The sequence below is a fragment of the Temnothorax nylanderi genome, unplaced genomic scaffold, assembly GCF_030848795.1.
Source record: "Temnothorax nylanderi isolate EJ_2023f unplaced genomic scaffold, tnyl_v1.0 TNYL_tig0060_pilon, whole genome shotgun sequence".
Taxonomy (NCBI): Eukaryota; Metazoa; Arthropoda; class Insecta; order Hymenoptera; family Formicidae; genus Temnothorax; species Temnothorax nylanderi.
Window position 1 is genome coordinate 914729 of NW_027249122.1, and position 13829 is coordinate 928557.

The window sequence follows — 13829 nt, forward strand, 5'->3', positions numbered from 1 at the left end:
AAAAGCAAGAAACATTTAGTCCAGGGGTCTGTACCTTTTGCATATTAGTATATTGAGCAGCAACATAATGAACGTATTATACATAAAGTATATACGCTATTCTCTTTTTTCCTCCATATAATTTTAGCAACTTATGAAAACACTTTCTTTAGTCTTTTTCTTTCCATTAGAACACTGTATTAAATTAAGAGGATCATCTTGACCGATTCGGATTATGCGTTGAAGATGATCTCCTGATCCTGCAGTTTCCCTTTCGCTTTCGATTTTCTCTTATCCTTTATACCCCGTTGTCCCAAAGGTTGGCTGGCGTGTCTCGATATCGTTCGGGTTAAAGCAAACCTCCGGCAGGCTGGTTCCATAGTCGGCTGTGTCCATCGAGACGAGCGGACCTCCCGCTCGTCGTAATCGCGCAACAAAGCTCAGTCTCTCACCCCCTTTTTTGTCTCTCATCCTCTCGAAACGGGACGCGTTCTGCCCGCAAAATTGTCGCGCCGACGGAAACCATCCCCAAATCCCCTCGCCACCGTTGGGGGAAAAGTGAAACTCATTCTCTTCCGTCACTATGAGTCGAAGTAAATTAATTTTGCAACATCCAAATGACAGGATTTTTATCAAAAATTCCAACAAATGAAAAAACATTGAAGAGATTGGAAAATAGAAAAGGAGGAATTTGAGAAAATTCTTGAAAAGTTCAAAGTAGCAAATATATGAAGTTTAATTTATTTTTTAGAAGAAATTAATAAGTTTTCTTCAAAACAATGAAATAAGGGATTAAAGAATGTAAGAACTTAATAATTTTGTGATTTTGTCACGGGGAAACAAAGCACTGAAAGTGTTTACCGTAGTCAATTTCAACCGACAATTTACCCTCTTGCCTTTGAAAAAAGCACACTAGCTTACCTTTCATCTCGTCCCCTTTTTCCGCTCGCAAAATCATCCTCTCGGTTGCATTATCGCACAGAATGAAAGAAAAAAAACGGACAGGATTACGCGACTAACGAGCCGTCAGACTGCCGTCAGGAGCGAATTAATTATTGTCCTTTAACGGTTTCGTTTCCGGCTCCTGAACTCTCAGTGTCGCCGCCGTTCCGGGAGGGATCGGCGGCAATATTCAATTTCATGCATCCCCTTTGCACCAATGGTTTCTCCATCGCTATCCACACCAGCACCAATGGACAATTATTATCCTTTGACTGCCCCTCGAATTTCGACACACGAATTGCCCCGCCGGAAAAACGACCGTCGAACTGTCCAAATTAATTGCCAAAATTTTGACAGGCACGGATGTTTTTAATTCGAATATTAAGTTCTGAAAGATCATGACGTCAACTCGCGCGGACGCGAGAAAAATTACACTTGCATAAATCTTACTTTTATTTTAAGCATTCACAAATGTAATTACATTGCAATAACAAAAACATATAAAGAATTTATAAATGTGGAAAAAAATTTAACGACTTCACAAATTCTGATAATTTTATTTTCAATAAACAATAATTTGTATCAACAAAAGTGTTAATAACACTTTTCTCATTCAAAAATTATCAACGCTTGAAGTTTTTAAATAGAATCACATTTTATTTTCGTTAATACTGTCGAGAATACCCGAATCAATTCTGATTATTGAAAATATTATAAATTCTTATTTTTATTTAATTGGCAATTCTTCTCAAAGCAATTTAAGTGTTTTACACTTGTGAATGGAAGACGCTACAACTAAATTATATCTATCAATTAAGCTAATTAGCTAATGTCAGAATTATCTTAATCTTTATAAAAGTAAAATTAAAATAATTTGTATAACAATTGAATTTAAAACATGAAAGTTTAGTTAGCAAGATATTTTTAGAATTCTATGATTAAAAACTAATGTAGTTTGAAAAGATAACTTGGACTGAAGGTATTCCGCAAACCCGAGGGAATCCCGCCGTTTTAATGACGAATGAACGAGCAGCAGGTATACGTTATACAAACGAGACTCCCCATGAGTATTTCTGACAGGTGCGCGGATCGATTGCTATTCCACGCGGCTCGCGTACGAGCAGCATCATTAATTGTAATGCCTGCCATGGCGTTGCCTTTTAACGCGCGCGCGCCTAGTCGCGACCGCGACTCGCGACACGGGGCGGTCGTGTGCGATAATCGGGGCTAAGTCGAATATCGATCATCAGCGCGTACGCAGTTCTAACAGGTTCTTATCAACTATGATACATTGCAATTCTGATCTCGGTTTAACATCTAAGATAAGGGACTATGGGGAAAAGAGGAAAGAAAACGTTGTATAATATAATAGTTGTATTGCGTAATCGACGTTGATGCAAATAATTCTAAGCCTTAATTAATTAATTGTTTAGATTTGTATTTAGAGCTTGAAGCAAAACTGTGTGTGTTGGGAGAGAAATCTGATAAATAAAATTAAATTCTAATTAATTTCTTTTGAGAGGTTTTGATATTGATTTTGGTTACATTGAAACCTATAAATAGAATTCTATAAGATAGGATGTGATAGTTACGGTCGAACGGCGCGTCGCGATCTAATCAACGACGGTTTCTTGGATCGGTCACTGATGAATTTACGACCCTCTACTCGATTCCATTAATTCGTTAATTCAAACGACGACGCCTACGCAAACGACAACGCTCGTTCGTTTTGCTCATCGTGCTCTATTTCGAGTTAAACGTTACCAACTTCGCCGTCACCGCTTCTTCCTTCGGCTGCGAGCGCCGCCGAACCGTCTCTCATTCTCTATTTTCATCCCTCCTGAGCACGTTATTTTCGCCTACGAAGGAAAGATATTGTCTTCCTGGAACATCGTCGGATGTCTCGCAATTTTTTATTGGTCTTTCTTCTTCTTCTTCTTCCTTTTCACTTTCTTCTTTCTTTTCTTTATACCGGTGCACTGTACAATTTTCTTACTCAAAGTTAACTTAGGACAGAATTGCTGTGCATTTAAATATTATACATATGCATATTTATACATGTACAGTATGTATATACATATATTAAAATTTGCATTATTTTTATATTAATAGTTATTAAGAGACATGGTAGTCTCTCGCGCCAATATATATATCTCGACATTTTAACATTTTTGTTAAGAAAAAGATTGATTCGAAATTGATCAAAGAATTTTCCGTTAAAAATTCTCGTGATCTTGAAGTAATAAAGATATACTATATGTAATGCTAAAGATTAAAAAGTTGTAATAAATGATGGTTTATTGCTAAATTAATTAAAGGAGTCATTGACAGAAATTATAAAGTTTTATTGTATTTAATTAAATTGATTTTTGATATTTATATTATGCGCGCGATATTATAATTTCTAGAAAGTAGCAAAGTCAAATAGTGATACGTGAGTGATACGAATTAGTCGATGATTGTGAAATTGCTGCGTTTAGGGAGTTATTAATTTTGATACATTTTGATATTAGGATATTATACGTTTGTATAACTTCAGGGATATTGATTTATCTGCAAAATTTCGATTTCATTTTACATTCAGCGAACTATGTTATACAGACGTTACAAAAACATAGTTTTGTTGAAGTTCGATTAAATGCAAGCTCGGGAGAATTATATTGTTGAATCGGCGCTGACTCGTCCGTGTCATCGAAAATTCTCAGTAGACCTTCTTAATGTCGTTACACTTCTGCGATTCTTCAACAGCTCGATGCAGTTTCCTCGTCACGTCCATCGTACCGTCTTAAAATAGCGATCTTAAGATGTGTCACACTTCCTGATCACATACGTTGTCATCATCATCCTTAGCCCTTGATTTCTCGAAACTTTCGTACACATACAAGTGTTTTTCATCAGAATCTGAATCTACACTTATGAGATTAACCAATAAAGTTTAATATAATTGATATAAATTACATATTTATGATACATAATTATATAATTTATAATCTTTTTCAAATTTAAGAAACTAAAATGTCATTTTTTATTTCTACAAACTTTGAGATTAGATTAAAATTAGATTATGTATAATATATTCTCTTTTTATGTTCTTTTTATTATCTTTTTAATTTAATTTTAATTAAATTATCTAAAATTAAATATTTAATTATATTAAACAGACATTAAGTTTACATAAATCTCGTTCTAGTTAATTATTCTTATCCATTCTTATCGATCTTTGATTAAAATGACATCTTTTTTTAATGATAAAAAAAAGATAACTGAAAGGATGATATAATTATATTATTAAGCACTTTATCTAAATATGCTTATTATAACATATATTGAATATTATTGAATGTTGTTGAATATTGTGCTTTTTAAACAATTTTCTAAAATTTCCAGTGATTTTCTTAGAAGTTTTCTAATTGTCAACCTGCAATTACATCAATTTTGATATTCTATGCGATGAATTTTTGTAAAGATCGATAGACAGAAAAGGAAAGTGAAAGGAGGTGGTAAAATTGGAGGAAGACGAGGATAAGATGAAAGAGATGAGGAGGGAGGAGATTATGGAAGAGAAGGAGAAGAAGGCGCAAGAGAGTATATACCTACGAATAGAGAAATGTGTGCTCGCGTATTCAGTTACGGCCGGTGCGTCGCAGAGTCGAGACGCTTCCGTGTTTTGCTTGCAAGCATCACGACGCGACACGACGCGATGCGTCACATTGTTCGTCCGATCATTTGGAACGAGAGTGATTTGCTCGCGAATTGAATAATTGAATGATTGATTAAGCTTTTATCTTCTTCCTCTTCTTTCTTCTCTTCTCCCTCGACCTTTTTCTCGCTTTCGACGCTCAAAAGAAGATTGTGAGAATGAAGAACCGCGGAGGGATTCAGACGCGAATTATATCAACGATTTATATTATTAATCTTAGCAGAAGAATTGAGGATTATATAATAAAAGGATCAGTGTGAATGTTTTTTATTAATTCGTCGAAAACACTATACTGATTTTTTTCGTACTTTATTTTACATCAGTTATTTGGTATCAGTGCATAGTGCTCTTATAAAGGAGAAATACAGAAAAACACGATTTTTAACGTAAAAAAAAAAAATATATATAAAGATATTTAACAGTGGATTACAGTGAAATGATCTCTCTCTTGACAGAATCAAGTGTTTAAGTGAAACTAATATCGATTTGTTTGAATTTTGTCATGATCCCGTCAAGATTTAGTAGATATTATTATTATATCGACATAATATCTTAATTTAAATTCCAATAAAAAAGAAGAAGAAGACATGATAGAAAATATAAAATAATCATCTGTGGTACTAGTGAATTGAGAAGAAAAATTGAGGATGAAAAGTTAAAGATCAGAGAAATTGATTTTGATGATAGTACGAATAGTGTAATTACAATTGTGCATTGTCGCGTGATAATCCAGTGCCAAGCGTCTGGTATAGATGCAATTTGTCGTGAGGAATAATTGGAAAGGTAGACTCGGATGACGCTGGAACGTCGCGGGGGTCACAACGACCACCGGCGGCATCATGGCGTGTATCAGAGCGCCGAGATCCGTGCGCGGTTCTATCGACGACATCAAAGCCGATTCTACGCGTAATGTCGTGCAGGTAATTCTTTTCTTCCACTCGTATCTTTTTCGCCGAGAGATGTCGAATATCTTTGCGAGTCTGTAAATATTGCTTTACGAATTTACTATTATTATTATTACTATTTTTAATAATGGCAAAGCAGCTATATACAATCAGGTGCACTTAAAAATAAAAAATACTTAAAGATAAAAAGATAAAAATGAGTTCGGGATAAATAAAAATAAGACAATTGAAACAATTATCTTGACAATTATTGAAAATAATAAATCCACACTGTTAAATTTGTATCACTCAATTTGAGGCATTTTTAACTATTTCTATAGGTCGCCGCTGCTCCTATATTCAATATGTCGTTAATTTAATTAAAACAATGTTAATTTAACTAGACCAATGGAGTTAAAATAATACTGTTTTGTGTTAAAATAATAAATTTTGACACACACGGTAGTTAAAAATAACAAAATGTTATTTAACTCAGTAGTGGTTTAAATTTCACCCTTTAATGTTTAACAGTGCATAAGTGTATATTGTATATGTCTCGTGAGAAAATTTATTGTAAACATCTTGAGTGATGAATATTTTACAATGGTATTTTGGATATTTTATTTCGCAAATAATTTTTTTCATTACTTCAGAATATAACTACTAAATCAATTATTTTCTCTCTTTTATTATTATTTTTAAATAACAAATATAACATTTCCAAAAATTCCCAAGAATAATCTGTCTCATATTAAGCCTTGATACCTAATCTAAACGAGTCTCTTTAGCATATGTGTTCCCCTCGATCTTGCTTTAGCGATCTTTAGCTTTCTCTCTCTTTACTGAAATATTCCGGGAAAGCCCAGAGATTCTATCGGGAAAGCGGGAAAAGGATCGGCGAAGCGGCGACCCCGTCGCGGCCGTCGTAATAATGGCGACCTGAAATCATGAAGCACACACAAAACCCTCCGCGCATCCCTTCGTACCGTTCGTCTCTTTGCGCGCTCAAAAATAGTACGCGATGACTAACTCTCTTCTCTCTTCGCTCTTTGCTCCTGTCCTCCTCCTTCTCTTCCTCTTCCTCTCGTCTGTACGACAACCACGTTTGTGTCCCCTTGTGCTTTCCGTCTCCCAACTTCCAGCTCCCAGCTCCCACTGCTCCCAGTGCTGCGAGCGAGCGTGCGCTCGCCTCTTCGGTGACTCTTGAGAGCCGTTCGCTCGCACGCTTGCTCACACTGAAAAGCCTGGCGCTCCGCCAGCGCGGTAAACGCGTCAGGACAATTCATGCTTCCGCGCGTGATTTATGTCCCCGATGCTCGCTTATAGATACAAACGTATATAAAAATTAGATATAAAAGTTCCCGCGAGAATAGGTGCTACTGTAATTACATTTGAGAAATATTAGGTAATTAATTAAATATTTTTGAGAAATATTTTATTCTTATTATACTCTTGCTTTTTAGATATAAATTGGAAAGTATCGCACAGAATATGTGTAAGTATAATCGTATCTATTTAAACAATGAAAAGAATTACAACCGTAAATAAGCTGTAAAGAGAATAAAACGTACATATAATTATTAAATTTTTATGATTTTATGAAAAATTACAAATTCTGAATAGATATACTTTGATGCAGACTGCATTATTTAGAAACTGCATTCTTATGATATCATATAAGAAATATTTAAAGATTGATAAAATATTTAACAGTAAATAACAACGAATAAAATAACAATGGAAAACGATTGGACATAAAAAAAATAAAAAATGGCGGTTGTAATACTTTTTATTATTGATGGAATAAAAAAATTTACTTTTCTATGTCAATATAACAATGAAAATTCACGGTGCGAAATCTTGTGAAGTAATTATAACAATAACAGCACAAATACAATTCAAAATATGATAAAATGTAAATGTATCTGCATTAATATCGATTCGAATAATTTAACGTATAAATTTATCCGAGAGGATCGTTCTTCTCTGCCCCGCATTTGAATATCCGACAAATAAATATGGAACATGCACGATGACAAAGTTGTGGCAGTCAAGCACCTGCGGTGTAATAAAATATCAAGTGAAAAAAAGAGAGAAAGAGAGAAAAAGAGAGTAAGAGAAGGAAGAAGGGTCGCGTGTTAATAAACGTAAGTGTACACGCACTTGCACGGGGTTGCAATCAGCGGGAGATAACACCCACGTGACGTATGGGTCGCCGCGTATGATGGAAATGCAAATGGATGCGTCGCGGTCGCGCGTCGCGCTGTTTTCGTCGAAAGGGAAAACGACAGAAAAAGAATCCGCGAAGCTTCGCGGTCAGCTGCAAATGCATTCAATTTCGTCGACACACGCCGCGCGCCGGGCACCTGTCGCGCATTACGCGAATAAGTGTCTTGAGGACCATCGAGACTTGCAATGTCATCAACGACATGCTAATTGAAATTCTGTATGGCGATCGAAAATTTGCCACGTAATTGAGACGATTTATAACATGATTACAGTGACGCAATAACTGAGATATATGCTCTAATTAGAGGTGCTACTTGGATTTATGATGTCGTGATTAAGCTTTGCGCTGCATAATTGGCGATGGAAAACTTGGGTAGCAATCCTATAACATATTTCGTTAACAAGAAGAGGAATCTGACTCGGCAACAAATTAACCGCACTTGGACGTAATAATAAGATAAATCAAATCGCAGGATTGCGACAGCAACATGATAGACTTCCGAAGTGCACTTTGCCCGTAAGTGCTCGTTAATGCGCTTCTCCGCACTTTAATCCGCTCACTCACTATGAAATGACTATGCACGATGCGTATAATTTTGTTTATTTCACGCATGTAGTTCTCTAAAAGATATTTTTTCTTCAGATTTTTATTTTATCTTATGATGTCTATTAGAATTTTTAGATAGATATAGGTAGAGAGAAAGAGAGAATTTACAATATATTGTTTTCATCTACAAAGTATTTAAAAAAGATATTATATGCTATTACTATTTGATTATATCTTATTGGAATTTTATTGAAATATAAAATTTTTGTAGTAATTTTTTAAGTTATAATCGTTTCTTTATCGGTATTATTTGCTATTTTCTCTCACGCGTATTTCATGCATATATTGATGAGTTATAGCTTCATAAACGATAAGAATTTATAGAACAATAAATTGTGAAGCACGTATGTGTTAAATAAGAGGTTTTGCACGATTTGACATGCCACGAGAAAGACGAATAAGAAAACATTCTTCAAGGTGAAAAGATTCCTATCGCGCCAATCGGCATTCTCCACTTTGCTTCCTCCGCTTCGAGTAATGCAGGGTCAACATGTATACTTTGAACAAGTTGATTGGAGTTTACTGGAAATAATTGTCATCAGTTTTCCGAAATTAGTCTAAATATGTTTAGAAAGATAATCGAATACATAAGGAAATAATACAATTTAGTTTTTATTTATTTTTTAATATAAATATAATAAGGCGTAAGTGATTTAATTGCATTTTTATGTATAAAATTATTTTTGGCGAAGTAAAGCTATTTAAAATTAATTTTTATTTAAAAAATTTCAATGAATTTTTAATACAGGAAAGTAACGAATGTCTGAAAAGAATTATTTGTTATTTTCGTAAACATAAACTCCCGTGGGACTGAAACAATGAAGAAATAATAACCAGCGTGCAGCCGCGGGACGAAGAAATAATCGATCGATCGACCATTAAAGTTCATTCCTCCATGATATGTTTGCTGTCTACAAGCTATTTGTTATTTGCTCCTCTCTTTCTCTCTTTCGATCGCGATCGCGATCGCCTTTAATTCACCAAGCTACGATCTCAAGAGTCGATCGATCAGTCATCGCCGATGAAACGCGACGTAATTAAGAGCGCGTGCAATTTTCCGCATTGTGCTTCAACGAGTAACTCTGAGTACTCAATTCATTCCGCGAATGTTCTTTTCTTATCAAGAAGCAAAAAAATAGTAACAAGAAGTAGATATTAATAAAAGAATTTAATATTGAAATTGCTTCGAAACTACAGGTATTTGTGTATTTCAAGGAAAAATAAAAAAAGAGAAGAAAATGATAACTTAGAAAATATTACTAATTATAATATTAATGATGTCTCATAGAACATATATGCGTATATGTTATTTTATATAATTATTTTTGTTAATTTCAGATCTACACAGATTGGGCAAATTATTATCTGGAACGAGGGGGTTGCAAGAAACGGGTGACCGATCTCCAAGCTGATTTCTGCGACGGTGTCCTTTTAGCCGATCTGGTGGAGGCTGTCAGTAAGTATCTTTTGCATACTCTCATTTTTTTTTTAAATCTAATCTAGTAAAATATTTATAATATGAAAAAAAATTCAAGATGTATTCATGAGATGTTTGCGGACTTATAAATCAATTATATTTATAAATCTTATAACATTGTATTAAAATTTCTTTTTTATTTAAATTAATTCTTTGGTTTAATACAAAAAATTGGAAAAATTTATAATAAATAAAAATTTAGAATGTCGCGGAATTTTATTAATAAAAATCGAAGCGCAAAAAAGATTGAGCGATGGGTCGCGATATACATCTGTGATTCTCGCCTAACAGTACTGAATCGTTTATGGCCAGTTGGACAGTTACCTATAACACATAAATCGACACTAAAGTCATTAGTGCATAGGGTACGACAGTCACGTGCCATACGCGCGTGTATGCAATTCACAGCGACGTCCGTTAGTCGGCTGTCGGCTAAATGAAGGAAAAATAACTTTTAAATTAAAATGCCCCGTTTTTCTTATTGCAGCTAATCAGAAGGTGATCGACGTAAATCGAAAGCCGAAAAGCGCTCAACAAATGGTGAGTGTATTTTAAAATCATCGCACAGATGAAGTATATAGCAACGGTTAAGATAAAAATTCCAAGTTAACATTTATTTGTATAACAAAAATAAATTGCATATATTTTATTGCTGCAACGTATGCAAAATGAGTCTTTATATTCTCACATAAATAAAATATTTCAACTATACTAGAATATCTGCTAATCAAATTTAAAAGAATGCTAACTGTTTGCTCGTTAGTTATGTGAGAAAAGAAAACACTAGATTATAGGTAAAGCTTAATCAAGTATAAAACGGAAATTCAAAAGATTTGGTATTTGATACGCGGATGCTCCGGATCTTCGTCCGGAGAAGCAAATTTAAGAACCAGCTATGCACGAGCGCAGTCCTTTAAAAATAGAAAGCTCACAAGCTCGCTTTCCCTTCCTTTCCCCGCTTAGGATACGTAGATAAAATCCGTGCAACTGTACGTACGGTGCACCATAGATCACCATCTTTTCGAAATATTTAGACTAACACGCAGAAAAAGACAGACGCGATTACATTTTGCGGCACGTTCTGTCTCTAAATATCTCAATATATGTTTTTGCAATCTTAAACTTTTAATTCATTTTTACGCGTTTTTAATTAAAATATTTGTATTTGTTCGTTTATTTATGCTTTACTTCTCTAGAAATTCTAAATTTTATTATCTTTCCAATTTTTATTAAAAATACATTGATTCTAAAATTATGTTTCTTGGTAGTTCCTATTAAAAATTTTGTTTAATAATTTAATTCTATAATATTTTATTACAATATTATTCATTTATCGTTGCCTCTTAATTTTTATATGTATTTTTGTCTTTGCTAATTCGATATTTACTAATTAATTTTTTAATTAAATATTACATATACTATACATAGTAGCTCTTTGGTTACTATAGCTGAATAATAAATTTTCAAAGTCATTTATCTTACGCGCCCACATATCTCACTTTATTATAAGATATAATTCTTCGTCATAATGTGCGTAATAATCATATCTTGCTATAACATTGTAAGATAAATTCGTGCCTCTGGTTCGAGAAAAATGATCAACTTGAATCTCAGATTGGCATTTTAATTGGCGTTTTACGGAACCATTGCGGCAGGGATTCGCTCAGAATCACATAACCTCTGACACGCGCGTTTTATACTTACGATTAAGTGTATACCTGGCTTCCGTACAGACTCAGTATTCTCGGTTAATTAAAAGCTGTTAATTGTAACGTCTCGTTACGTCCTCGCTCGTAAATTATCTCGACTACTTATTTTCTCTTTTATCAGGCGCGACACTTCACTTGAGTTCTTCTCACGGGAAAAGTTTTAAATTGTTTAAACAGAAATAATATTTTCTCATAATTAAATTTGAATATTTTCTGAAAGGAAAATTGTTTAGCAACATTATTGAGCTCTAAATAATTTATTGCCTAATGGAGAAAAAATTGACATCATAATCTGAAAAATCTGAATAAGTACTTTTCTTCCTATAATTAAATTTTTTTATTGTTTAAGAATTAAAGGACTAAATTATTTTTTATAGTAGTTTAATACTTGACAAAAGGTTGGAGAACATTCGATAAAATTTCAAAATGTCACGTATATACTTGTAACTTTTTCTCCTGTAACATTACAAGGACTCTATTCTCACTGACAATTCTTCAACTTGTATCCTTTGAGGTAGAGCATCGTGCGACTCAGGATTATGTAAATTTGAAACACGAGGTGGCATCGTCCTGTGAGAGAGAGAGAGAGAGAGAGAGAGAGAGAGAGAGAGAGAGAGAGAGAGAGAGAGAGAGAGAGAGAGAGAGAGAGAGAGAGAGAGAAGTATAACTCGACTATACATGTTTCAATTCATCCATCCGCATGTGACGTGGCTCGTTTTCCCGGTGAGATGCACTCGGAATCCATAAAATACGCATTTCTCTTCTCTCGTTTTTCTTTTCTCTCGACCCTTTCTCCTTTCTTCTTATTCAAACATAGTTCTCACATCTATAGTAAATATTGATGAATTGAAAATTAGAAGCATTCACGTCCCTCCATTCTGCTCTCAATGTAGTAAATTTGTTTTTGTTTAACATTGAATAAAATTTTATTAAAAAATTAGAAATAATATATATATATATATATATATATATATATATATATATATATGGAGGGGTAAAAAAGCCATAGTGGTGTAAGTCAAATTTTTTAAGATATTGACTCGTGTACATATTGCAATCCATACAATATATAAATTGCATCTATGCACACGAGTCAATATTTTAAAAAATTTGACTTACACCACTATGGCTTTTACCCCTCCATATATAATTTAAGAGAGACATATATGTGTAGATAATAATATATTATTGAAATTATATAAAATATAATTAGGTACATAAAGTACTTCGAAAAATGACAGTAGAATTTAATTTTATTCTCGATAAAGTCGAACAATATTACGAACAGTTTCGCGTTACTCTTCAGTTCTTGACAGAGACTCTATAGTTTACTAGGCCAGAAAACTTTGCACACAGCTCTTAATAGCTGTAGTATTTGCTTTGCTAAGTACTCTATATTACTTTAGAGTTTAGTTCGGGGTGGTACTTTGACAGTACAGGCGACGGCGACGTAAAGCTTTTCGAAGCTTTTTCTCGGGTTTCGTTCTTACCCTCGATCGAGCGAACGGCAGGAACGAATCTGTAGTCAGGCTCGTAGACGTCGCCTTTCCAATTTCGCGGTGTCGAGGGTGGACGCTAAGGAAAGGAGAAGGGCTCCGGTCTATAATTAAAGCAAGCCAAGCACACGCGCCATGTGTACAGGGTGATTCACGTAAATGATAAGTGAAGATAATCATCAAGGCAAAGAAACTCGATCAGTCCACGTTTTTTTTTTTCGAAGGTCTTTAATGTTAAAAATATTTGTTGTCATAATAATTTTAATATATGTATAGGGCAGAATAGTATTTAAAATATAAACTTAACTATAAAATTTTTTTAAATATATAATATACACAATTATTGTGAAATACTACGCAATCTTGAAAAATATTGAATTCTGAAGGTTTAATCTTAAACACATTTTTTATTATTTATTTCCATTGATTTTTTCATTTATTTCTTTGTCCCTTTAGCGATTTGTGAAACAACTTGTAACCGACTCGAATCACGTGTTTTCCTTTCAGAACCGCGCTCAGCACGCGACTTGCAACTCGTCGTCGGTTTACAACTTGTACGCACTCCTGCAACACGTACAATAGCGTACAGAAATGTACGTTCTTCGTTTATACGAAGAACTACATAAACCGGAAGTCGGATAGTTGCATAAATCGGCGTGCAGCGTTATACACGTATATACATATATATAAAGATGCGATCCATTCTCTTATTCCATGTCTGTCATATCAGTCCTTTCAATAAAATCAGTCTTTATTTATTGAGAAAAAGATTTAAAAATGGATTAAAAGGGATTAAGAAGATTTTT

At 33.9% G+C, this 13829-nt stretch overlaps 1 protein-coding gene across 3 annotated transcripts in view; it reads left to right on the forward strand.

Moving 5' to 3' along the window:
- The window catches only part of Sick (sickie), a 162043-nt gene that overhangs the window by 45602 nt on the left and 102612 nt on the right, over positions 1-13829 (forward strand). For 2 of the 3 annotated variants that reach the window (XM_071707762.1, XM_071707760.1), the window contains 2 exons: positions 9680-9797; positions 10306-10358. In XM_071707762.1, the coding sequence (XP_071563863.1) occupies positions 9680-9797; positions 10306-10358 (171 nt within the window). Of the gene's footprint in view, positions 1-5396; positions 5542-9679; positions 9798-10305; positions 10359-13829 lie in introns of those variants that run through there. The other variant, XM_071707761.1, reaches the window with a different exon arrangement.